Source organism: Oncorhynchus mykiss, chromosome 19 (assembly GCF_057628025.1).
Source record: "Oncorhynchus mykiss isolate SJ-2025 chromosome 19, ASM5762802v1, whole genome shotgun sequence".
Classification (NCBI taxonomy): Eukaryota; Metazoa; Chordata; class Actinopteri; order Salmoniformes; family Salmonidae; genus Oncorhynchus; species Oncorhynchus mykiss.
The window spans coordinates 24,841,966-24,867,560 of NC_143040.1; the positions used below are offsets into that span (position 1 = coordinate 24,841,966).

At 43.7% G+C, this 25,595-nt stretch overlaps 2 protein-coding genes across 4 annotated transcripts in view; both read right to left on the minus strand.

Annotated features, from left to right (window-relative positions):
* The window catches only part of LOC110498528 (uncharacterized), a 33,255-nt gene extending 23,387 nt beyond the window's left edge, over positions 1–9,868 (minus strand). Inside the window, exons 1-3 of one of the 2 annotated variants that reach the window (XM_036953780.2) lie at positions 9,350–9,868; positions 8,054–8,184; positions 4,347–7,861 (exon numbers count right to left, since the gene is read on the minus strand). In XM_036953780.2, coding sequence (XP_036809675.2) covers positions 6,656–7,861; positions 8,054–8,184; positions 9,350–9,626 — 1,614 coding nt within the window. In that variant the 5' untranslated portion in view covers positions 9,627–9,868 and the 3' untranslated portion in view covers positions 4,347–6,655. Of the gene's footprint in view, positions 1–4,346; positions 7,862–8,053; positions 8,185–9,349 lie in introns of those variants that run through there. The other variant, XM_090210496.1, reaches the window with a different exon arrangement.
* A 2,153-nt stretch (positions 9,869–12,021) lies between these two features.
* LOC110498535 (uncharacterized) lies at positions 12,022–16,374 on the minus strand. Of its 2 annotated transcripts, none has more exons than XM_036953789.2 (3): positions 15,890–16,374; positions 15,085–15,215; positions 12,022–14,896 (listed from the first exon to the last, which is right to left on the minus strand). In XM_036953789.2, exons 1-3 carry the CDS (start codon positions 16,176–16,178, stop codon positions 13,745–13,747), a joined length of 1,572 nt encoding a protein of 523 aa, XP_036809684.1. In that variant the 5' UTR covers positions 16,179–16,374; the 3' UTR covers positions 12,022–13,744. The 2 variants fall into 2 exon arrangements, with proteins under 2 accessions (XP_036809684.1, XP_036809685.1); XM_036953790.2 differs by having other exon boundaries at positions 15,308–16,366.
* Between the last annotated feature and the right edge of the window lie 9,221 nt (positions 16,375–25,595).

Sequence of the window (25,595 nt, forward strand, 5' to 3'; positions counted from 1 at the left end):
AGTGGCTAGTGATACATGTATTACATAAGGATACAGTCGATGATATAGAGTACAGTATATACGTATGCATATGAGATGAATAATGTAGGGTAAGTAACATTATATAAGGTAGCATTGTTTAAAGTGGCTAGTGATATACAGTGCCTTGCGAAAGTATTCGGCCCCCTTGAACTTTGCGACCTTTTGCCACATTTCAGGCTTCAAACATAAATATATAAAACTGTATTTTTTTGTGAAGAATCAACAACAAGTGGGACACAATCATGAAGTGGAACGACATTTATTGGATATTTCAAACTTTTTTAACAAATCAAAAACTTAAGAATTGGGCGTGCAAAATTATTCAGCCCCTTTACTTTCAGTGCAGCAAACTCTCACCAGAAGTTCAGTGAGGATCTCTGAATGATCCAATGTTGACCTAAATGACTAATGATGACAAATACAATCCACCTGTGTGTAATCAAGTCTCCGTATAAATGCACCTGCACTGTGATAGTCTCAGAGGTCCGTTAAAAGCGCAGAGAGCATCATGAAGAACAAGGAACACACCAGGCAGGTCCGAGATACTGTTGTGAAGAAGTTTAAAGCCGGATTTGGATACAAAAAGATTTCCCAAGCTTTAAACATCCCAAGGAGCACTGTGCAAGCGATAATATTGAAATGGAAGGAGTATCAGACCACTGCAAATCTACCAAGACCTGGCCGTCCCTCTAAACTTTCAGCTCATACAAGGAGAAGACTGATCAGAGATGCGGCCAAGAGGCCCATGATCACTCTGGATGAACTGCAGAGATCTACAGCTGAGGTGGGAGACTCTGTCCATAGGACAACAATCAGTCGTATATTGCACAAATCTGGCCTTTATGGAAGAGTGGCAAGAAGAAAGCCATTTCTTAAAGATATCCATAAAAAGTGTTGTTTAAAGTTTGCCACAAGCCACCTGGGAGACACACCAAACATGTGGAAGAAGGTGCTCTGGTCAGATGAAACCAAAATGTAACTTTTTGGCAACAATGCAAAACGTTATGTTTGGCGTAAAAGCAACACAGCTCATCACACTGAACACACCATCCCCACTGTCAAACATGGTGGTGGCAGCATCATGGTTTGGGCCTGCTTTTCTTCAGCAGGGACAGGGAAGATGGTTAAAATTGATGGGAAGATGGATGGAGCCAAATACAGGACCATTCTGGAAGAAAACCTGATGGAGTCTGCAAAAGACCTGAGACTGGGACGGAGATGTGTCTTCCAACAAGACAATGATCCAAAACATAAAGCAAAATCTACAATGGAATGGTTCAAAAATAAACATATCCAGGTGTTAGAATGGCCAAGTCAAAGTCCAGACCTGAATCCAATCGAGAATCTGTGGAAAGAACTGAAAACTGCTGTTCATAAATGCTCTCCATCCAACCTCACTGAGCTCGAGCTGTTTTGCAAGGAGGAATGGGAAAACATTTCAGTCTCTCGATGTGCAAAACTGATAGAGACATACCCCAAGCGACTTACAGCTGTAATCGCAGCAAAAGGTGGCGCTACAAAGTATTAACTTAAGGGGGCTGAATAATTTTGCACGCCCAATTTTTCAGTTTTTGATTTGTTAAAAAAGTTTGAAATATCAAATAAATGTTGTTCCACTTCATGATTGTGTCCCACTTGTTGCTGATTCTTCACAAAAAAATACAGTTTTATATCTTTATGTTTGAAGCCTGAAATGTGGCAAAAGGTCGCAAAGTTCAAGGGGGCCGAATACTTTCGCAAGGCACTGTAACTCTTGTTTGCTCTTTCAGGCCCACAAAGGCAACAAGAAAGAAGTTGCTACATTAACTGTTTCTCTGGGATTTGAACTCTCAAACTCTGGTTTGGGGAGCAAACACCATAACCACTACTCTACCAGACAGACAGAGACTAAATGTTAAGGGGTACTTCAAAATGCACACATCAAAGACAACATTTCAGAGGTTGGAGAATGGTGTGGGGGCTTGTACTTCTTGGATCCACCAACCGTTCCTCAATCTTCTTCTGATGACTACAAACATAGATTATGAATCTTCAAAACCTACACTATAGAATGGATGTTTTTAGGAACGGGGGACGAAATTCGAAAGGGGCATGTTTCCAATTACCAGAAAATAGACCCTAGAAATGTTATTCCATCATCTTAATATTTGAACTTTGTCCCTTCATTTGCCTACTACTGTCTATAAGCTATCATAACATGTGGGGTTTTTCTTGCGGACAAGGTATCGGAACACTTTTGAATGGTCTACAAAGCATGCCCCCACGTCAAAGTTGTTTTTTTTGCAGACAAGGTTTATATTGTTACTCCTCGACATAGTATGTTATCACAACTCTATTAAAAGGACATTCTATGCAAGGTGTCAATTCAGTCCTTCTATTTGATGGGAACTAGCCCATAAGAAGTACTGCCAAATTCTCTAAAACGGAGGCAGCTTATGGTAGAGAAATTAACATTAAATTCTCTGCAACAGCTCTGGTGGACATTCCTACAGTCAGCATGCCAACTGCATATTCAACTTGAGACTTATGTGGCATTTTAGTAGCCTTGTATTGACCCCTAGCACAAGGTGCACCTGTGTAACGATCATGCTGTCAGCTTCTTGATATGCCACACCTGTCAGATGGATTATCTTGGCAAAGGAGAAATGATCACTAATGGGGATGTAAACAAATCTGTGCACAAAAGTTGAGAAAAGCTTTTTGTGTGTATGGAACATTTCCAGGGTCTTTTATTTCAGCTCATGCAACGAATTGTTTACATGTTAACCAACACTTTACAAAGCTAAATGTTAGCGATTCCCATTACACAAGCTTGAACATTTAGCTCTACGCTAACCTCACCAGGTGGCAGTGAATATTTCCTATAAAAAAAATCTGTATCAGCCTATCAAAGACCTTGAACTTTTTCTCCACAAACCAATGGAATTTCTTAAAATAGAACAACTTGGCCACTTTTAAACCTCAATTCAAGGTTTACTTTTGTTCCTCTTCACTTGGTCTGTCTCAGGTGTAGATTGACAATATTACATAATCGTCGCATCCTTGACTAGGAGACTTACTAAAGTAAAATGTTTGTATATAAGTCCCACGTTTTTGCTTACCCGTTTCACATACATCCATGTGTTTTTACGGAGAAAAGACGAGGTCTGGACAACATTTAAATTGATCGTACATTGTAAAAAAAGAAAAAAAATCAGTATCGTGGAATTGTCATGTAAGGTAACCATCATTGCTTTCCAGGTGGCAAACCGCGCAGAAGCGGTTTAGTAAACAAACCCGCGGTTAATATACACTGGCGAACACCCCTCGCTGCCGGCCTTTTTGGTAAGGAAAATATTGTTCACTGCTGTTCCACATGTGACGAAGTGAATGATTATAATACATACATCATTGTATATGTAGGTCTACACGTCTATGTAATAGAGCATATACTATAGTAGTGACGATTATTTATGTAGCGGTGCCAGTAGCCTATGTACCAGTCTACATTTTTACATTGAATTAATGGATTTCACATGAGGGCTCAAGGAGTGATTCGTTTAATTTATGTAGGTCTATAGCCTCTCACACACATTGTCGAAGTGAATTGAAGTGTACCATACAAAGTCCCATATGCATTAATAAATTAAAGCATAAGGATGACACTATCTGACGTGAATTAATGTAGACTAGCTATATTCGTGATCAGAATTCCTATATTACAGAGTAATGAGAATCGAAGTTGAATAACTTTGTCAAATAGAAGTAATTCACCATCTGATACTGCTAAGTGTCTTCCTCCATTTAAGACTGTCGATTTGGAATATTTTACATATAGTAGGCTAAGTGTGGGTTCGGATCCGGAGTCACAATACACTTTCTAAATAACTGCAATACTCCCATCTGTAGGATGATGGTGAGAGTGCAACCTGTAATCCTACTCTATTACACTTGAATGCTCGTCGAGTCAAATAACGTGACGAAGTAGATGATTATAAATATGCATATAAAACGTAGGCCTACATTTATGTGTACAAGTCCATATAATATAGCCTATGCAATATGATTATTAGGCCATAGCAGATTGTTTGTCTGCAAGGCTGAAGAAAAAGGTAGCTCCTTATTAAATTAATTATTAATCTTAATTTTCAAACTGTTGGCTGTAGGCTACGTCCCTTAACACAAAATAAATTGAATTTCAAAGGGGGGGGGGGGATCTCAAGTGAGATTCGAACCGAGCTAATCACAATTTGAGCAGTAAATCAAATACACAATGTAGTTGCTATGATTATCAGTGTGCGGTTATACTTCTGTTAAGGACGCTTCCATGAAAAATTGTTGAAACATTTTAATTTGTAAATACACAATTTATTACAGGAAACAATCAAGGCCACCTGGTGAGATTAGCATAGAATTACATGTGCAAGTTTATGTAATGGGAACAGCTAACATGAAGCCTTTAATCACGTGCATCTACGTCAATGATTTTAATTGGCGGATGCTTCAATTTAACCTTGGCTCCGGAGCGTTTACCCATCCCCACTACGTTTGCGTCCTATAATGTGGTTACAGAATGACTTCATGGTTGTTAAACCCTACATGGAGAACTTAAATATGATGGGAAAGGGGGATACCCAGTCAGTTTTACAACTGAATGCATTAAAATGTGTCTTCCGCATTTAGAGATGTGTGTAAATATAAGTCCACTATGATAAGTCAAGTCAGACAAACCTGACTAAACTATTTGGACATGTAGAGTAGGTGTTTGTTAGTGTGGGTATGTGTAGGTATATTTAGTAAGCATATACTGGTTATAGAGTATATGGGTGTATGCAGAATAAGGGTGAGATTAGATGTGATGTACAGTACCAGTCAAAAGTTGACACACCTACTCATTCCATAAAAAAAAAAAACTTTTCTACATTGTAGAATAATAGAAGACATCAAAACTAGGACATAACACATGGAATTGTGTAGTAACCAAAAAAGTGTTAAACAAATGAAAATACTTGAGATTCTTCAAAGTAATCACCCTTTGCCTTGATGATAGCTTTGCATTCTCTCAACCAGCTTCATGAGGTAGTCACCTGGAATGCCTTTCAATTAACAGGTGTGCCTGTTCACAGGTGTGCCTTGTTCAAAGTTAATTTGTGGAATTAATTTCCTTAATGTGTTTGGGCCAATCAGTTGTGTTGTGACAAGGTAGGGGTGGTATACAGAAGATAGCCCTATTTGGTAAAAGACCAAGTCCATTTTATGGTAAGAACAACTAAGCAAAGAGAAACGACAGTCCATCATTACTTTAAGAAATGAAGGTCAGTCAATGCGGAACATTAAGAACTTTGAACGTTTCTTCAAGTGCAGTCGCAAAACCCATCAAGCGGTATGATGAAACCTAGAGTTACCTCTGCTGCAGAGGATAAGTTCATTAGTTAACTGCACCTCAGATTGCAGCCCAAATAAATGATTCACAGAGTTCAAATAACAGTTCTCAACAGCAACTGTTCAGATGAGACCGTGTGAATCTGGCCTTCATGGTTGAATTGCTGCAAAGAAAGCACTACTAAAGGACACCAATAAGAAGAGACTTGCTTGGGCCAAGAAACACGAGCAATGGACATTACACCTGTGGAAATCTGTCCTTTGGTCTGACGAGTCCAAATCTGAGATTTTTTGTTCCAACCGCCGTGTCTTTGTGAGACGAAGAGTAGGTGAACGGATGATCTCCGCATGTGTGGATCCCAGTGTGGAGGTGTGATGGTGCTTTGCTGGTGACACTGTCAGTGATTTATTTCGAATTTAAGGCACACTTAACCAGCATGGCTACCACAGCATTCTGCAGCGATATGTCATGCCATCTGGTTTGTGCTTAGTGGGACTATAATTTGTTTTACAAGAGGGCAATGACCCAACACACCTCCAGGCTGGGTAAGGGCTATTTGACCAATAAGGAGAGTGATGGACTGCTGCAACAGATAACCTGGCCTCAACCCAGTTGAGATGGTTTGGGATAAGTTGGATGGCAAAGTAAAGGAAAATCAGCCAACAAGTGCTCAGCATATGTGGGAAATCCTTCAAGACTGTTGGAAAAGCATTCTTCATGAAGCAGGTTGAGAGAATACCAAGAGTGTGCAAAGCTGTCATCAAGGCAAAGGGTGATTACTTTGAAGAATCTCAAGTATTTTCATTTGTTTAACACTTTTTTGGGTACTACATATGTGTTATTGTATAGTTTTGATGTCTTCACAATGATTAAACAATGTAGAAAATAGTAAAATAAAGAAACCCTTGAATGAGTAGGTGTTTCCAAACTTTTGACTGGTACTGATTACTAAAGAATCACCAAAATGGGACTTTTCATTCTATTGAACATAACACATTAAGTACACTATTAAAAATGAAAGCGGGCATTTCCTAACATCATGTAGACTATTCAGTACAAACTCAATATGTAACAGACATTTTAGGCTTATATATCACACAATGTCTGGATGCAATATTCTACCCAGGAATATTCAACACTGAAATCTGTTAATCTCATTATTCCAAATGCATCTGTGGATCTTTTTTGCAGACAACAATTAAAATTAAACTTTGTCTTTAATGCAGGGTTTGATCTAAATGTAATAAGCTTTAAAGTAGAATGGTTTACATTTTATAGAGTGGGATGGTTTTTCTGATGGTGTATCCTGAGGTAGGTCCTCTCCGAGAACCTCTTCCCGCAATGCGTACAGGCAAACGGCCTTTCCCCCGTGTGGACCTTCAGGTGCCTCTTCAGGCTGCCAGCCTGGGTGAAGCGCATGTGACACTGGGGGCAGCTGTAGGGTTTCTCGCCTGTGTGGACCCTCTGGTGCCTCTTCAGGTCACCAGCCTGGGTGAAGCGCATGTGACACTGGGGGCAGCTGTAGGGTTTTTCCCCTGTGTGGACTCTCTGGTGGATCTCCACCTTCTGGGAGCAGCTGAAGCCTTTCTTACAGAACATGCAAAGGAACCGTTTCTCTTTACTATTGCCTGATGTTGCTCCCCCTCGCGGAGCCTGGGCTCTAGGCCTGTCGTTTGAGTTCAATACCTGATCGAAAGGGACGAGGCCGTTTGAATCGGAAGGCCCCATTGAGGTGGACACTGGCTCACGATCCCTGAATGAGTGTAAAGGGGAGTGGGTTGTGACAATTGGATTTGTCTCTAATCTTCCCCTGTAATCTAAGAAATATCTGCCCTGTGAGTGTCCTTCTCCTAGGTGACTATCTGGATTCAGTGTTGGAGGAATGTCGCCTTCCACTTTCACAGTCACCTCATCTACGACCAGACCCTCCCCTTTCTTATCTAGGCACCCTTCAGAGTATACACTACTACTGTACTGGTTCCAGTCCCCTCTAGACAGATCAGTCTGTGTCTCTAAACCCAAGAGCATGTTGCCAGAATCCATCTCTGTAGCATAGGAACAAGACGGATCATCACCGCCAGTGTCTAACACATCACTATCACCATGGGAATGAACTGTCCTTTGGCTATGGGGAAATACCGGTATATATTCTGAGCCAGGAGCAGGAGGACAGCCCATTCTCCTCAGCCCCAGTCTCTCTGGGTCTGATCTGTGGTCAGATCCTGTATGTAAGAGCCTGTGTGTTACAGTTAAAGTCTCGGTGTCTGTCTTTGACTTGAGGATATCGTTCGGCGTTCCACTGACCTCTGCGATACTACATTGGGTCCTGGGCTGCCCTGGGGTGGTGGTGGGGTCCTCTGTGGCTACAAGGGGCACTCCATCTACCCCAGTCTGGATTTCTCTGCTGTGCCGTGGGTTCTCATCTCCTTCAGATCTCTCTAGCTTGACCCCAGGACCTGCAGCCTTTGCATCTTCAGACTGAGAAGACGAGAGGAGGTTATTACCGGAACATTAGTTGAGTTGCTGTAGGGCCTCACAAGCTCCCCTTTGGAAGATACATGAGGATGTACATGTAAGCAAGTGAATAGATGAGGGGAGCCTTTCTTAAATAAATGGGCCATATTTGATTTGCAAAAGGAACTGTAATTTGTTTTTCAATGCCACACTAACCTCTATCACGATAACGTGCTGGGTTGAGGTTCTACTACCCTCATCAACAGTGATTGGCTGGTCATCTCTCCATGTATTGTGTCCCACTGGCTTCACAAAGCTCCTTTGGCCTCCAGTTAGATGTCCTTCACCTGAGAGAGTGATTGGAGAAGAGAGGTGGTTAGGTTAACTACTCAATGCTCAACGCTATAATTGTACACTATTGACACGGTCTAGAAAATGATGTAAAGTAACACTTCTTATAACTTCTTGATATACTATTTATTGATTGATGTATTATGTCCCATGCATCATTGCTTTCATTGAGTAAATAATAAGAAAATTGTTTTAATTTAGCAAATAATTAGAAACGCAGGAAATCAAGAATCTGGTTAGAATATGAGTGTCAGATAGCTAAGTAAATCTGGGGAATTAATACATACTATCCAAAAACTGACCAAGAACTAATTTTGGATAAACACCTGAACACATGTGCAGAGAGGCTATAGACTAACACCGAATAATGTGATTTAACCAAAACATTTGGTATCTATTGTACTAGTAGTTACAGGTGTGGCTATACAAAATGTAGTCAGAGATTTTTCAACTAATCCGGTATTGGCGATACTATCTTCATCCTCAATTAGTGGAAACAGGAGTCTCATAAAATGTCTGTCCAATGTCTGTTTGAATTTAGAAAATGCTCCGTTATTAAAATAAATACTTTTTTGGGGTCCATTAACTAATCCAACAATGTTCAATCCTGTGTTTTTCAAATCTTCTCTCACTGGTTGAGTTCGTTTTGAATGACCCACCAGAGTTTGGACATTTTAGACCATTCCATTGGTCCATAAATTAATCTTCACTTACCAGATGCAGCACCGCCAAGCAAAATTAACTCCACCATTGATTGAGACAGGTGAGTCCACCCCAAACTGTCTAACGTCATGATGACAGACACCGGTCTTGGCTACTTCATGGACCAAAAATCGGATTGAATTTAGAAAATGTACAGTTTTAAAGTTAAACGGACTCCCTGCAACTGGACACTAACATTTTTATTAGACTCCTGTTTCCACAAATCAAGGACGAAAATAGTATCGCCAATACCAGGTGAGATTAGTTCATCTCTGGCGACGTTTTGTAGAGCCACGCCAGTAACTACGAGTATAATGGTCCAAAACATATTTGGTTGAATCACATTCATTATCTGGTGTTACAATCTGTACCTAGTGCAGAGGGAAACGGGGAGATAGGCACTGTGCTATACACTAGGGGCGACAGGCAGCGCACCGTCGTCGTCCTGCAAAAATGTACCTCTTGCCATTCCTCTGTATCGATCGAGGATCTTGACACTACTGGGACGACTGGCGAGGACGCGCTCTCGCATTGTCCTCTCTGCGCGCTCCCGGGCCACCTTAACTTCCAGTAGTTTCCTTCGCAATGCCCTGTTTTCTTTCTGGCTTTGAGTTATTTCCAAACGAAACACTGCATAGTCGTCGTCTACGAGTTTACAGATCTCTGCCACGGCGGCATTCGCTAGCACCTCCATGATGGAGGCTATTTGAGTGTGAAAAACCATACAGTTAGCCATTGTTAGCAGCTAGCGTTATCTAGATAATATCAATCAACCAAGCCCCGTCTCCAACGCGAATTAAAGATGACCTAGGGTAAGTATGTGATGCAGTGCAGTTAATTCATATTTAGACTTCCAGGGTGTTAACAAGCGTCTAAATCACAACAATAAAAACGTTAATAAAAACGTAAATGTTTTTACCACTGAAGCAGGCAAGAATAACAAGCTAAGTACTTCCAGGTCACGGATTTTTGTAATCCTTCAGAATAAGAATCCTTTCCTATTACTTTGTACATTAATAATTAAGGCGAAAATGTGCAGAATTGTCGATATTTTATACTAGTTATCATACAACCAATAATTACAAGTATTTCTAAAATATATTTTGATTGTACTTAATTTTATGTTTTCAATCCTAAATGGTCTATTTTTTTTGTGTGTGTATCATTTATTGCACCTTACATCATTTTCTGTATGCAGTAAAAGGGGGATCCATTGTAGTCAGGGTCACTTTAGTTTCAAATCCAGAGTTAACACCCAGAGGAATTTGGGTAGGGTAGGCCGTCATTGTAAATAAGAATTGGTTCTTAACTGACTTGCCTAGTGAAATAAAGGTTAAATATATATTTGTTTAAATACATGCAAAAAAGCATCCATAACCATATGTCATTCTTTATAAAAGGTTAATAAATGTGGCATAACCGTGTGACAATCACCAATGTCAAATGTGACATAACCCACTGTCAAATGATATAAACACGTGCTTTATAAAGGGTGACATGTTGTGCTGAAGGATGGCAATATGCTCTAATGGGATGTCATGTTACACCTAATCTCGTTCCCAGACACTTCCGCCCTAATGTGCGGAAGGTCTGGTGGACCAACGCATCAAACTTGGCCTTCATTAGTTAGGATTAGGTTTAAAATCACGTAAGAAAATAAATTGTGGAAATGGGCGGGTTTAGCCATAATTATGACTTTGTTTAGTGATGACATATGTTATACTCAGTAAGGTCACTCCTATAGAATTCTATGGTCACTCCCACTAAGGCCAACTTTGAATGGTTGATATCCCAGGTTTATACAGTATGTGCTGTGTGTGCAATAGCCAACACTTACCTTGATGAAAGCCCCCAACCGAAAGAAATTGTCTTTCTTCTGGAACCAAGTTACATGTTCCTCAGTACAGAAACACACACACACACATACGCACAACAAAAATTAGCCATATGCGCAGGTGCTAAGCCCAGTCATGTCTTTGACACATTCCCCCACTAAAAGATCAGTCACAAAATGTTGGCAACATTGTAACAGGTTGTAATCAAGCCCTGGTCTCCAGCATGGGAACACTAGAGTAATACCTGGTGCGGTAATTTCAGGTTGGACTACTCCCAAATCTTCTTGGTTCTGACACACACACACACACACACACAATTTTGCAGGTCCATCAACCCATTTTAAATACCTCTCACAGCATACACCTGTGGATCATGAGAGATCCTTCATAAATCAGCAGACTGTAAATAACCTATTTATTGACACTTTATGTAGTGTTCTGTATTACTTAGTTTGAAGTGAAAGTCAGTCATTCATAACACATCCATAAAGACGCTATAATGCATGACGCTGTACTTAATTTAAAGTCAGACCACTTTGGTCATTTATAACACATACATAAAGCCTTAATGATGTGAACACAAATGTATTATCACGTTGGGAATTATAACTAACAGCTAAAACAAATACACATTAAAGACATGTTTCAAAAAATATAATAATGCGATTACATTGAACATTACACAGGGCTGTGAATAGTGTAGCTTGTCAGTGAGATGGCGGACAAATGGTTCTTGCCTCTCTTCCTGCTGGAGGTACTGCTTGTTGGTTTCAACCTTTAATGTAACATAGAAAGTTAACAGATCTGTTAGGAAATGCCTTTTGTCACACATCCTGGATAAGGGCATTTCTGTGCCCTGCCAGAAACTCTAAATGGGAAGATGGGGAAACTCCAATTTGTATTATTATATTCCTCTTTCATTCACAAATCTCATGATGTCGCTGTATATAGGGGGATTTGTATTTAGCTGAGCCTGCTAGCTAGTTACATTTCGAATAGGTAGCATTCGCTGTGAAGTCACCAAAATGATTTGAAATAACTATTTAGGAAGGAGCTATAGTATTTCATCTAACTCAACACTAACTTTTTTTAAAGGTTGAGTTTGTAGTAAACTAAATTACAATAAATTAAGTTTTCCGCTGTCCAGTGGCAGCACAAGTGGGAATTTGATTTGCGAACGCGTCATGTCAGCAACACTAAAAAAGTACTTTCGTGTAGTGGAATTTGAGATTTTCAGAATAAAAGTCCCCCATGTAATAGTGGCAACCACTCATATGAAAAATAATTGTCTAAAAAATGTAACAATTATTTATTTGTTCATATTTAAGTGACATTTCCATTAAGGTCAAATAAATGCCCCCAATGCGAATCACTGTATATGGAATACACATAGGCTTAGAGCATGAACTATTCTGTGTGCCGTAGTAAAATAATTGTTGAGAATATTCAGGGACTGTAGAATGAACAGCGCATTCGAAAAGTATTCAGACCCCTTGACTTTACACATTTTGTTACGTTACAGCCTTATTCTATAATTGATTAAATTGTGTCTCCCCCCAATCTTCACACAATACCCTATAACAACAAAGCAAAAACAGCTTTTTAGAAATGTTTGCACATTTCTAAAAATAAAATCTAAAATATCACATTTACATAAGTATTCAGACCCCTTTACTCAGTACTTTGAGTAAAGGGTACCATTGGCAACGATTACAGCTTCGAGTCTAATTGGGTATGGCGCTACAAGCTTGGCACACCTGTATTTGGGGAGTTTCTCCCATTCTTGTCTGCAGAGCCTTTCAAGCTCTGTCAAGTTGGATGGGGAGGTGGTGGTTCCATACCTCTTCCATTTAAGAATGAGGCCACTGGTACCCTTCCCCAGATCTGTGCCTCGACACAATCCTGTCTCGGGGCTCTATGGACAATTACTTTGAACTCATGCATACATACATACAGTACCAGTCAAAAGTTTGGACACCTACTCATTCCAGGGTTTCTTTATTTTTACTATTTTCTACATTGTAGAATAATAGTGAAGACATCAACTATGAAGTAACACATATGGAATCATGTAGTAACCAAAAAAAGTGTTAAACAAATCAAAATATATTTTGTATTTGAGATTCTTCAAATTAGCCATCCTTTGCCTTCGACAGCTTTGCATTCTCTCAACCAGCTTCATGATGTCACATGGAATGCATTTCAATTAACAGGTGTGCTTGTTAAAAGTTAATTTGTGAAATGTCTTTCCTTCTTAATGCGTTTGAGCCAATCAGTTGTGTTGTGACCAGGTAGCGGTGGTATACAGGAGATAGCCCTATTTGGTAAAAGACCAAGTAAAATTGAGACTTTTGGTTTTAACTGCCGTGTCTTTGTGTGACGCAGAGTCGATGAATGGATGATCTCGGCATGTGTAGTTCCCACCGTGAAGCATGGAGGAGGTGGTGTGATGGTGCTTTGCTGGTGACACTATCTGATTTATTTTGAATTCAAGGCACACTTAACTAGCATGGCTACCACAGCATTCTGCAGCGATACGCCATCCCATCTGGTTTGCACTTAGTGGAACTATAATTTGTTTTTCAACAGGAGAATGACCCAACACACCTCCAGGCTATGTAAGGGCTATTTGACGAAGAAGGAGAGTGATGGAGTGCTGCATCAGATAACCTGGTCTCCACAATCACCTGACCTCAACCCAGTTAAGATTGTTTGGGATGAGTTAGACTGCAGAGTGAAGGAAAAGCAGCCAACAAGTGCTCAGCACATGTGGGAAATCCTTCAAGACGGTTGGAAAAGCATTCCAGGTGAAGCAGGTTGAGAGAATGCCAAGAGTGTGCAAAGCTGTCATCAAGGCAAAAGGGTGGCTACTTTGAAGAATCTAAAAAATAAAATATATTTTGATTTGTTTAACACTTTTTGGGTTACTACATGACTCCACGCATATATATGTATGCCTTATTACACAATGTCTGGATGCAATATAATATTCAAATATTAAACAAATCTATATATGCCTTCAGGAGAATGCCCTCTCTCCTGTGTGGACCTTTAGGTGCATCTTCAGCTGGTGCTGGCGGGAGAACCTCTTCTCACACATCTGGCAGCTAAAGGGTTTCTCCCCTGAGTGGACTCTCTGGTGCCTCTTCAGGTCACCAGCCTGAGCAAAGCGCATTTGACACTGGGTACAGCTGAAGGGTTTCACCCCTGTGTGGACCCTCTGGTGCCTCTTCAGGTGGCCAGCCTGGGCAAAGCGCATGTGACACTGGGTACAGCTGAAAGGTTTCACCCCTGTGTGGATCCTCTGATGGATCTCCACCTTCTGGGTGCAGCTGAAGCCTTTGCTACAGAACATGCAGAGGAACCGTTTCTCTTTACTATTGCCTAATGTGGCTCCCCCACCCTGAGTCTGGGCTCTAGCCCTGATGTTTGAGTTCAATACCTGATCGAAAAGGACACGGCCTTGTAAATCGCAAGGCGCAATCGACGTGGACACTGGGTCGCGATCCCTGAGCATGTCTAAAGGGGAGTGTGTCACAACATTTAGATTTGTCTCTAAACTGTAATCTAAGAAATCTCTGCCCTGTGAGAGTCCTGCACAAGCTGCATTCCAAGTGGGAGAAACGTCACCCTCCACTTTCACAGTCACTTCATCTACCACTATAACCTCCCCTTTCTTATCCAGGCACCCTTCAGAGTATACACTACTACTGTGCTGGTTCCAGTCCCCTCTAGACGGATCAGCATGTGTCTCTAAATCTAAGGATATGTTGCCAGGGTCCATCTCTATAGCGTAAGAACAAGATTGATCATTGCCAGTTTCTAACGCGTCATCTGAGTCCCGATGGGAATGAACCAGGCTTTGGTTACCGTAAAGTAAATACTCTGAGCCGGGAGCAGGAGGACAGCCCAGTCTCCCCAGTCTCTCTGTGTCTGACCTGTCGTCAGATCCTGTGTGTAAAAGCCTTTGTGTCACAGTTAAAGTCTCTGACTCTGACCTAAGGATGGCATTCCGTGTTCCACTGACCTCCGTGATGCTGTGTCGGGAGCTGGGCTGCGCTGGGGTGGTGGCGGGGTCCTCCATTGCTACAGCCGCACCAGTCTGGATGTCTCTGCTGTGCTGTGGGTCCACTCCTCTCACCCCAGGACCTGCAGCCTTGGCATCTGCAGACTGACACATTAAGAGAGGAGGTTATTACCGGTACATGAGTTGAATAGGATAACAATGTCATAGGGAAGTCTCACAAGCTCAACCTTGGCAGATTAATAAGTATGTACATGTAAGCAAGTGAATAGCAGACGGGATAAACGGGACACATTTGATGTACTGTAATTCTGATGTAACACGATTACACTAACCTCTATCACGATAACATGCTGGGTTGAGGTTCCACTCCCCTCATCAACAGTGATTGGTTGGTCATCTGTCCATGTATTGTCTCCCACTGGCTTCACAAAGCTCCTGTGGCCTCCAGTGAGATGTCCTTCACCTGAGAAAATGATTTGGGGGGGGGGGAATGTAACCTTTATTTAACTAGGCAAGTCAGTTAAGAACAAATTCTTCTTTACAATGATAGCCTACCCAGGCCAAACCCGGACGATGCTGGGACAATTGTGCGCCACCCTATGGGACTCCCAATTACGGCCAGATGGGATACAGCCTGGATTCGAACCACTGACATGCTGTGCCTTAGACCGCTGCGCCACTCGGGAGCCAAGAGGTGGTTAGGTTAGGTACTTTCAATGCTCAACTCTATATTGTACACACTATTGACAGGTAACACTTCGCATAACTTATTGATATTGTAACGACCCTGGGTTTATAAGCGCGGAAATCGACCCTGCCGCACGAGCATGCTTTTGCGGCACAGTCGATAGCGCGCCGGACCTCAGGCTCGAAGGTTCGAGACCTGCTCCGTGCGGTTTCATTACAATATATTATTTATTGATCGATTATGTTCCATGCATCATATTGTTTTCAATTAGTAAATAATAGGACATGCAGTAAATCAATATGTTTAGAATATGATAGTGTCTTTGTGCAAGATGGCTAAGTAATTAAGGGAATTATTGCATCCGACCCCAAAAACAGACCAATTTCTGGTTAACGCGTCAAAAGTCACACACGCGCAGAGGGGTTGTCTCGGCCCAATGCTAAATGTACCTCTTGCCATTTCTTTGTATCGGTCCGGAATCTTGACAATTCTGGGACGACTGGTGACGACGCGCTGTTGCATTGTCCTCTCTGCACGCTCCCGTGCCACCTTCAATTCTAGTAGCTGTAGTTTCCTCCGCAATGCCCTATTTTCTTTCTGGCTTTGAGTTATTTCCAAACGAAACACTGCATAGTCGTCGTCTACAAGTTTACAGACATCTGCCACGGCTGCACTAGCTAGCACCTCCATGATGGAGGCTATTTGAGTGTGAAAAACCATAACGTTACAGTTAGTCATTGTTAGCAGCTAGCTATCGTTATCTATATAATATCAAGTCCTATCTACAACGCGAATTAAGTATGTGATTCTGTGCAGTTAAATTAGTCATATTTAGATTTCCAGTGTGTTAATAAACGTCTAAATAACGACTATAAAAACACTAACGTGGAAACTCACTGTTCACGTCCGTTTACTTCTTATTCTTTGGTGTCATGGCGTTTACACATTTTGTTTGTGCATGCCGCCACCTACTGTGAAAATAAAGGAAAACATTGCACCGCCAACTAACCCAACACCTATATACCAACACACCATTCCAATAATTTGACCCTAACTGATCCTACACCAGGCCAACGGTGTTGTAACCCTTCTGTAGTAAAACCTCATACACCCAAGTATTTCAATGCAGCTGCCACCATCATTTTTTTAACATTCCAATTCTGCTGTGCAGTTGATAACCATGGCAATGAATGCTAAGAAGAAGCCAACCTTGAGTGAAGCACACATTTGTATCACTATGTATTGGCCTAGGCCTAGGCCTACTACTCACACTTAACTCATCATCCAGGTTCACTCCAGACCTGACTGCCCTTGACCAGCACAAAAACATCCTGTGGAGTACGGCATTAGCATCAAATAGCCCCCGCGATATGTAACTTTTCAGGGAAGTTAGGAACCAATATACACATGCTGTTAGGAAAGCAAAGGCTAGCTTTTTCAAACAGAAATTAGCATCCTGCAGCACAAACTCCAGAAAGTTCTGGGACACTAAAGTCCATGGAAAATAAGAGCACCTCCTCCCAGTTGCCCACTGCACTGAGGCTAGGAAACACTGTCACAACCGATAAATCCACAATAATTGAGAATTTCAATAAGCATTTTTCTACGGCTGGCCATGCTTTCCACCTGGCAACCCCTACCCTGGTCAACAGCCCTGCACCCCCCACAGCAGCTTGCCCAAGCCTCCCCATTTCTCCTTCACCCAAATCCAGATAGCTGATGTTCTGAAAGAGCTGCAAAATTTGGACCCCTACAAATCAGCAGAGCTAGACAATCTGGACCCTCTCTTTCTAAAATTAACAGCCAAAATTGTTGCAACCCCTATTACTAGCCTGTTCAACCTCTTTCGTATCGTCCCGGATCCCCAAAGATTGGAATGCTGCCGTCTTTGCTAGGTAAAGCCCCGCCTTATCTCAGCTCACTGGTCACCGTAGCATGCGCTCCAGCAGTTATAATTCACTGGTCACCCCCAAAGCCAATTCCTCCTTTGGCTGCCTTTCCTTCCAGTTCTCTGCTGCCAATGACTGGAACGAAAATCACTGAAGCTGGAGACCCATATCTCCCTCACTAACTTTAAGCCCCAGCTGTCAGAGCAGCTCACAGATCACTGCACCTGCACCTGTACATAGCTAATACCTCATCCCCATACTGTTTGCACCGCAGTATCTCTACTTGCACATTCATCTTCTGCACATCTATCACTCCAGTGTTTAATTGCTAAATTGTAATTATTTCACCACTATGGCCTATTTATTGCCTTACCTCCCTTATCTTACCTCATTTGCACACACTGTATATAGCCTTTTCTCTATTGTGTTATTGACTGTATGTTTGTTTATTCCATGGGTAACTCTGTTGTTGTTTGTGTCGCACTGCTTTAGTTTATCTTGGCCAGGTCGCAGTTGTAAATGAGAACTTGTTCTCAACTAGCCTACCTCGTTAAAAAAAAGGTGAAATAAAAAAAACTCTTCTCTCCTCACTGCCTCAACATATGACAACTTCTGTTCTACTTTGACCCTGGCAACCTCAACCTGTCTTTCTCGCACCAGGCACTTCTGATTCCCAGCAACATGGGCACCCCATAATTAACAGTTTTTTTCCCTCACCAATACTACATATTCGTTTGGCCCATGCTCTCCTGCACACTTCACATCTCGGTATCTCCATTCTACACACTGCTGCAAAATTACCATAAGCTTAGCATCTGAAACACCTTAGTGGGTTCCAGTGGTGGTTAGTGGTGCTACCCTACAGAGTGCTGTTGAGGCTACTGTAACATTCATTGAAAAACAGCGTTTTAATCAACTATTTCGGTGACATTAATATTATAGTTTAATCTAAAAACGTAACTTTCTAAATGTTTAACCATTTTTATATTTAAGAAATTCACTGAATTTAATTTGGAAATTCACAGCTCTGGTGGACATTCCTGCAGTCAGCATGCAAACTCTTAAATAATTATAGGCCAATCTCAAAGCTGTCACCCCTGGTGAAAGTACATGAAACCCTTGTGAATGAACAGCTAAAAGAGTTTTTAATTACTAACTATTTTATCAATATACCAATCGGGCTTCAGGAAGAAGCATAGCACAATTACAGCAGCCATGAAGGTTTAAATGATATCACTGAAGCCCTTGACAAAAACAGCACTGTGTCTCACTTTTTATTGATCTCTCGAAGGCTTTTGATACAGTTGATCATGCTATACTAAGGCAGAGATTGTCGAGTGTAGGTCTTTCAGATCATGCAGTTGCATGGTTTGCTAACTATCTGTCTGATAGAACTCAGTGCACTCAATTTGATGGGCTTATGTCTGTTATTATTAAAATGTTAAAATGTTCAGTTTATATCTTAAACAAACACTAACAACCGTATCTTTCCAGGCAAAACATACCAATAGTTGAATTACAAACAGAAACCCAGATTTTAGTCAATTGGTGCATAGGCCGGGAAACAAACCCGAGCCTCCCGTGTGGCAGGCAAGAATTCTACCACTGAACCAAAGCTATTGAAATGACGAATAACCCTATTTATAATTGTCTGTAGTCGTAAAATCAGGCACATACTACCGAGACAATTCCCAGAAAATAGCCCTAATTTAAAGGTCCAAGCATTACTCCGGCAATGATTCTCATTACTCTCGCTCTCGTTGTCTCTGTTGCTCTCTTTCTCTATGTCTCCTTATCTTCTCTCCTGCCTTTCCCTTTGGTCTTACCGTTTCAGGAAAGATGCCCTGGTTTATGACAGCTGGAACAGGGTGCCTTGCAGTCTCTAGCGAAATGGCCAGTTATCACAATTAAAACATTTCCAATTGCTCCCGGTCCATTTTCCACTGTCTTTCCCAGGTTTCCTACCCTTGAATCCTCCGTTATGCTGGTCTACAATTACCCCGAGAGTTACTATTAGATGCTCTGCTTCTGTCTGTTCTTTATTTTCTATTCCTCCTCTGAGTCTGGCTGTGGGCGCCTGACCTTTTTCTTCCTGTTCTTGCCTTTGCTCCTACTACTCCTCTCGCTCTCTCATTGCCTACGTTCTCTTTTCTGTCTATTCCTAAACTGTCTCCGTCTACTGTTCCTTGGTGGGGCCTTACAATCCTCTGCCATGTGGCCTGTTTTATCGCAGTTGTTATTACAATTAAGATTATTACAAAGCTGTGTCAATTTGACTGCATAATCCCCATCTCCTGCCCATGGTAAAACCGGTTCTCCTCTGAGCCCTGGAACCCAGGCTCCCCTCACTGCTGCCCAGTCTTTCCCCACTATCTGTAGGAAAGCCCTTTCCAATTCTCCTGTATTTAGTTTAAAACTCTCCGTCAGTTGAATTACAAAATTACATATCTCTCCTAAACCCTTCTATTCCGGTTTTTGGATGTACTATTCCCTCAACTTCTCTTGCTACATCTCTTTGAGTCCAGGGTCGATACACTTGTAAGGTATCCGATTGATCAGCTTCGCCTGCCCTAGGATTAGGAAGCTCTATGAGAGGACACTGATCCTCCTCCCAATCTGATTGAACCTCCCTCAGTCCTGGTTTATTATATGGTGCTAATCGCTTTTTAAGGTTAGACTCTCTTGGTTCTGGCTCTTCTTTCCTCTTCCTGGCTTTGGCTTGCTCTCCCTGTTCGTGTTCATATCTTTCTTATCTTTCATTGTTTCTTCCTGAATACTTTGCTCTCTCTCTCTAATCCTACTTGGCTCCTTCTGCTTTTCACTTGCCCTTTTATTATTACCTTCTACTCTTTTCCGGGCCTCTGACAGCCACACCCTGGCTGTATCCAAACCTTCGACCTGCTGTTCCCCTGATTATACACACACGTCTTATGTATCTGTTTTATCATTAATTCTGGCTTTTTTACTTCTAGACGTCCATCAAATTCGTACTTCTTTCTCCATTTTGTGCCAAAATAAATGTTCCTTTTATCTTTAGATTCCATATCTCTCTCATCTCCGGTTAATTCCGGAACCTTCTTTGAGGATTTGCCACCCATGTTTATTCAATTACTAATTGTTGTTATTATGCTTATTCTCACAATCTGTGTGTGTGTTTCTATAATCTGTTATGATCCTTAGTCTCACAATTTATATGTATGTGCTTTTACTTTCTATGTTGATAAATGTTATGGTGAGTGAATGAGGACCCAAAAGCGAACTAACTTAAACAGAGCTTCTTTAATAACCAAACATAGGTAGGCTCAGATAGACCGGCAGATTCCGACAGGACAGGACAAGGTTACAGCAAACATGACGATAGTCTGGCTCAGGCATGAAACACAACAAACAAGAATCCGACAAGGACAGGAACAGAAACAGAGAGAGATATAGGGACCTAATCAGAGGGAAAAAGGGAACAGGTGGGAAACGGGGTGAATGGGTAGTTAGAGGAGACAAGGAACAGCTGGGGGAAAGCGGGGGAGAAAAGGTAACCTAACAACGACCAGCAGAGGGAGACAGGGTGAAGGGAAAGGACAGAGACAAGACACAACATGACAGTACATGACAGTACCAGGAAACCTGGCGGCAACGGAGGAAATCCTCGATCAGCGCACGGTCCAGCACGTCCCGAGAGGGAACCCAACTCCTCTCCTCAGGACCGTACCCCTCCCAATCTACGAGGTACTGGTGACCACGGCCCCGAGGACGCATGTCCAAAATTCTACGGACCCTGTAGATGGGTGCGCCCTCGACAAGGATGGGGGGGTGGGGGGGGGGAAGACGAGCGGGGGCGCGAAGGACGGGCTTGATGCAGGAGACATGGAAGACCGGGTGGACGCGACGAAGGTATCGCGGAAGAAGAAGTCGAACTGCGACAGGATTAATGACCCGAGAAATACGGAACGGACCAATGAACCGCGGGGTCAACTTGCGAGAAGCCGTCTTAAGGGGAAGGTTCTGAGTGGAGAGCCAAACTCTCTGACCGCGACAATATCTAGGACTCTTAGTTCTACGCTTATTAGCAGCCCTCACAGTCTGCGTCCTATAACGGCAAAGTGCAGACCTGACCCTCTTCCAGGTGCGCTCGCAACGTTGGACAAAAGCCTGAGCGGAGGGGACGCTGGACTCGGCGAACTGAGATGAGAACAGCGGAGGCTGGTACCCGAGGCTACTCTGAAAAGGAGATAGCCCGGTCGCAGACGAAGGAAGCGAGTTGTGGGCGTATTCTGCCCAGGGGAGCTGTTCTGACCAAGACGCAGGGTTACGAAAAGAAAGACTGCGTAAGATGCGACCAATAGTCTGATTGGCCCGTTCTGCTTGACCGTTAGACTGGGGGTGAAAGCCGGAAGAGAGACTGACGGAAGCCCCAATCAAACGGCAAAACTCCCTCCAAAATTGAGACGTGAATTGCGGACCTCTGTCCGAAACGACGTCTGACGGAAGGCCATGAATTCTGAAAACATTCTCGATGATGATTTGTGCCGTCTCTTTAGCAGAAGGAAGCTTAGCAAGGGGAATGAAATGAGCCGCCTTAGAGAACCTATCGACAACCGTAAGAATAACAGTCTTCCCCGCTGACGAAGGCAGTCCGGTGACAAAATCTAAGGCGATGTGAGACCACGGTCGAGAGGGAATAGGAAGCGGCCTGAGACGGCCGGCAGGAGGAGAGTTACCGGACTTAGTCTGCGCGCAGACCGAACAAGCAGCCACGAAACGACGCGTGTCATGCTCCCGGGTGGGCCACCAAAAACGCTGGCGAATGGAAGCAAGCGTACCCCGAACGCCAGGGTGGCCGGCTAACTTGGCAGAGTGAGCCCACTGAAGAACGGCCAGACGAGTAGGAACGGGAACGAAAAGAAGGTTCCTAGGACAAGCGCGCGGCGACGGAGTGTGAGTGAGCGCTTGTTTTACCTGCCTCTCAATTCCCCAGACAGTCAACCCGACAACACGCCCCTCAGGGAGAATCCCCTCGGGGTCAGTGGAGGCTACTGAAGAACTGAAGAGACGAGACAAAGCATCAGGCTTGGTGTTCTTAGAGCCCGGACGATAAGAAATCACGAACTCGAAACGAGCGAAAAACAGCGCCCAACGCGCCTGACGCGCATTAAGTCGTTTGGCAGAACGGATGTACTCAAGGTTCCTATGGTCAGTCCAAACGACAAAAGGAACGGTCGCCCCCTCCAACCACTGTCGCCATTCGCCTAGGGCTAACCGGATGGCGAGCAGTTTGCGGTTACCCACATCATAGTTACGTTCCGACGGCGACAGGCGATGAGAAAAATACGCGCATGGGTGGACCTTGTCGTCAGAGAGGGAGCGCTGAGAAAGGATGGCTCCCACGCCCACCTCTGACGCGTCAACCTCGACAACGAACTGTCTAGAGACGTCAGGTGTAACAAGGATAGGAGCGGATGTAAAACGATTCTTGAGGAGATCAAAAGCTCCCTGGGCGGAAACGGACCACTTAAAGCACGTCTTGACAGAAGTAAGGGCTGTGAGAGGAGCTGCCACCTGACCGAAATTACGGATGAAACGACGATAGAAGTTCGCGAAGCCGAGAAAGCGCTGCAGCTCGACGCGTGACTTAGGGACGGGCCAATCAATGACAGCTTGGACCTTAGCGGGATCCATCTTAATGCCTTCAGCGGAAATAACAGAACCGAGAAATGTGACGGAGGAGGCATGAAAAGTGCACTTCTCAGCCTTCACAAAAAGACAATTCTCTAAAAGGCGCTGGAGGACACGTCGAACGTGCTGAACATGAATCTGGAGTGACGGTGAAAAAATCAGGATATTGTCAAGGTAAACGAAAACAAAGATGTTCAGCATGTCTCTCAGGACATCATTGACTAATGCCTGAAAGACAGCTGGAGCGTTAGCGAGGCCGAAAGGAAGAACCCGGTATTCAAAGTGCCCTAACGGAGTGTTAAACGCCGTCTTCCACTCGTCCCCCTCCCTGATGCGCACGAGATGGTAAGCGTTACGAAGGTCCAACTTAGTGAAAAACCTGGCTCCCTGCAGGATCTCGAAGGCTGAAGACATAAGAGGAAGCGGATAACGATTCTTCACTGTTATGTCATTCAGCCCTCGATAATCTATGCAGGGGCGCAGAGACCCGTCCTTCTTCTTGACAAAAAAAAACCCCGCTCCGGCGGGAGAGGAGGAGGGGACTATGGTACCGGCGTCAAGAGCTACAGACAAATAATCTTCGAGAGCCTTACGTTCGGGAGCCGACAGAGAGTATAGTCTACCCCGGGGGGGGGTGGTTCCCGGAAGGAGATCAATACTACAATCATACGACCGGTGTGGAGGAAGAGAGGTGGCCCTGGACCGACTGAACACCGTGCGCAGATCGTGATATTCCTCCGGCACCCCTGTCAAATCACCAGGCTCCTCCTGTGAAGAAGAGACAGAGGAAACAGGAGGGATAGCAGACATTAAACATTTCACATGACAAGAGACGTTCCAGGAGAGGATAGAATTACTAGACCAATTAATGGAAGGATTATGACAAACTAGCCAGGGATGGCCCAAAACAACAGGTGTAAAAGGTGAACGAAAAATTTAAAAAGAAATGGTTTCACTATGATTACCAGAAACAGTGAGGGTTAAAGGTAGCGTCTCACGCTGAATCCTGGGGAGAGGACTACCATCCAGGGCGAACAAGGCCGTGGGCTCCTTTAACTGTCTGAGAGGAATGTCATGTTCCCGAGCCCAGGTCTCGTCCATAAAACAGCCCTCCGCCCCAGAGTCTATTAAGGCACTGCAGGAAGCTGACGAACCGGTCCAGCGTAGATGGACCGACAAGGTAGTGCAGGATCTTGAAGGAGAGACAGGAGTAGTAGCGCTCACCAGTAGCCCTCCGCTTACTGACGAGCTCTGGCCTTTTACTGGACATGAAGTGACAAAATGACCAGCGGAACCGCAATAGAGACAGAGGCGGTTGGTGATTCTCCGTTCCCTCTCCTTAGTCGAGATGCGGATACCTCCCAGCTGCATGGGCTCAGCACCCGAGCCGGCAGAGGAAGATGGTAGTGATGCGGAGAGGGAGGCGACGGAGAGCGCGAGCTCCTTTCCACGAGCTCGGTGACGAAGATCAACCCGTCGCTCAATGCGAATAGCGAGTTCAATCAAGGAATCCACGCTGGAAGGAACCTCCCGGGAGAGAATCTCATCCTTTACCTCTGCGCGGAAACCCTCCAGAAGACGAGCGAGCAAGGCCGGCTCGTTCCAGCCACTGGAGACAGCAAGAGTGCGAAACTCAATAGAGTAGTCTGTTATGGATCGATTGCCTTGACATAGGGAAGACAGGGCCCTGGAAGCCTCCTCCCCAAAAACAGATCGATCAAAAACCCGTATCATCTCCTCCTTAAAGTCTTGATACTGGTTAGTACACTCAGCCCTTGCCTCCCAGATTGCCGTGCCCCACTCACGAGCCCGTCCAATAAGGAGAGATATGACGTAGGCGACACGAGCAGTGCTCCTGGAGTAAGTGTTGGGCTGGAGAGAAAACACAATATCACACTGGGTGAGGAACGAGCGGCATTCAGTGGGCTCCCCAGAGTAACACGGCGGGTTATTGATTCTGGGCTCCGGAGATTCGAAAGCCCTGGAAGTGGCCGGTGGATCGAGGCGGAGATGGTGAACCTGTTCTGTGAGGTTGGAGACTTGGGTGGCCAGGGTCTCAACGGCATGTCGAGCAGCAGACACTTCCTGCTCGTGTCTGCCTAGCATCGCTCCCTGGATCCCGACGGCTGAGTGGAGAGGATCCGAAGTCGCTGGGTCCATTCTTGGTCGGATTCTTCTGTTATGGTGAGTGAATGAGGACCCAAAAGCGAACTAACTTAAACAGAGCTTCTTTAATAACCAAACATAGGTAGGCTCAGATAGACCGGCAGATTCCGACAGGACAGGACAAGGTTACAGCAAACATGACGATAGTCTGGCTCAGGCATGAAACACAACAAACAAGAATCCGACAAGGACAGGAACAGAAACAGAGAGAGATATAGGGACCTAATCAGAGGGAAAAAGGGAACAGGTGGGAAACGGGGTGAATGGGTAGTTAGAGGAGACAAGGAACAGCTGGGGGAAAGCGGGGGAGAAAAGGTAACCTAACAACGACCAGCAGAGGGAGACAGGGTGAAGGGAAAGGACAGAGACAAGACACAACATGACAGTACATGACAATAAATACCTCCCGTTGATCTCTCCTAGGATCTTA

What these genes read in the sequence shown, in the direction of transcription:
- LOC110498535 (XM_036953789.2), bottom strand. Translation starts at nt 16,178, where the DNA reads ATGACTAACTGTAACGTTATGGTTTTTCACACTCAAATAGCCTCCATC. An exon ending in ATACAAAGAAATGGCAAGAG is followed by an intron (nt 15,216 to 15,889) that starts GTACATTTAGCA and finishes TCATTTTCTCAG; the next exon opens with GTGAAGGACATCTCACTGGA. An exon ending in AGCATGTTATCGTGATAGAG is followed by an intron (nt 14,897 to 15,084) that starts GTTAGTGTAATC and finishes TTAATGTGTCAG; the next exon opens with TCTGCAGATGCCAAGGCTGC.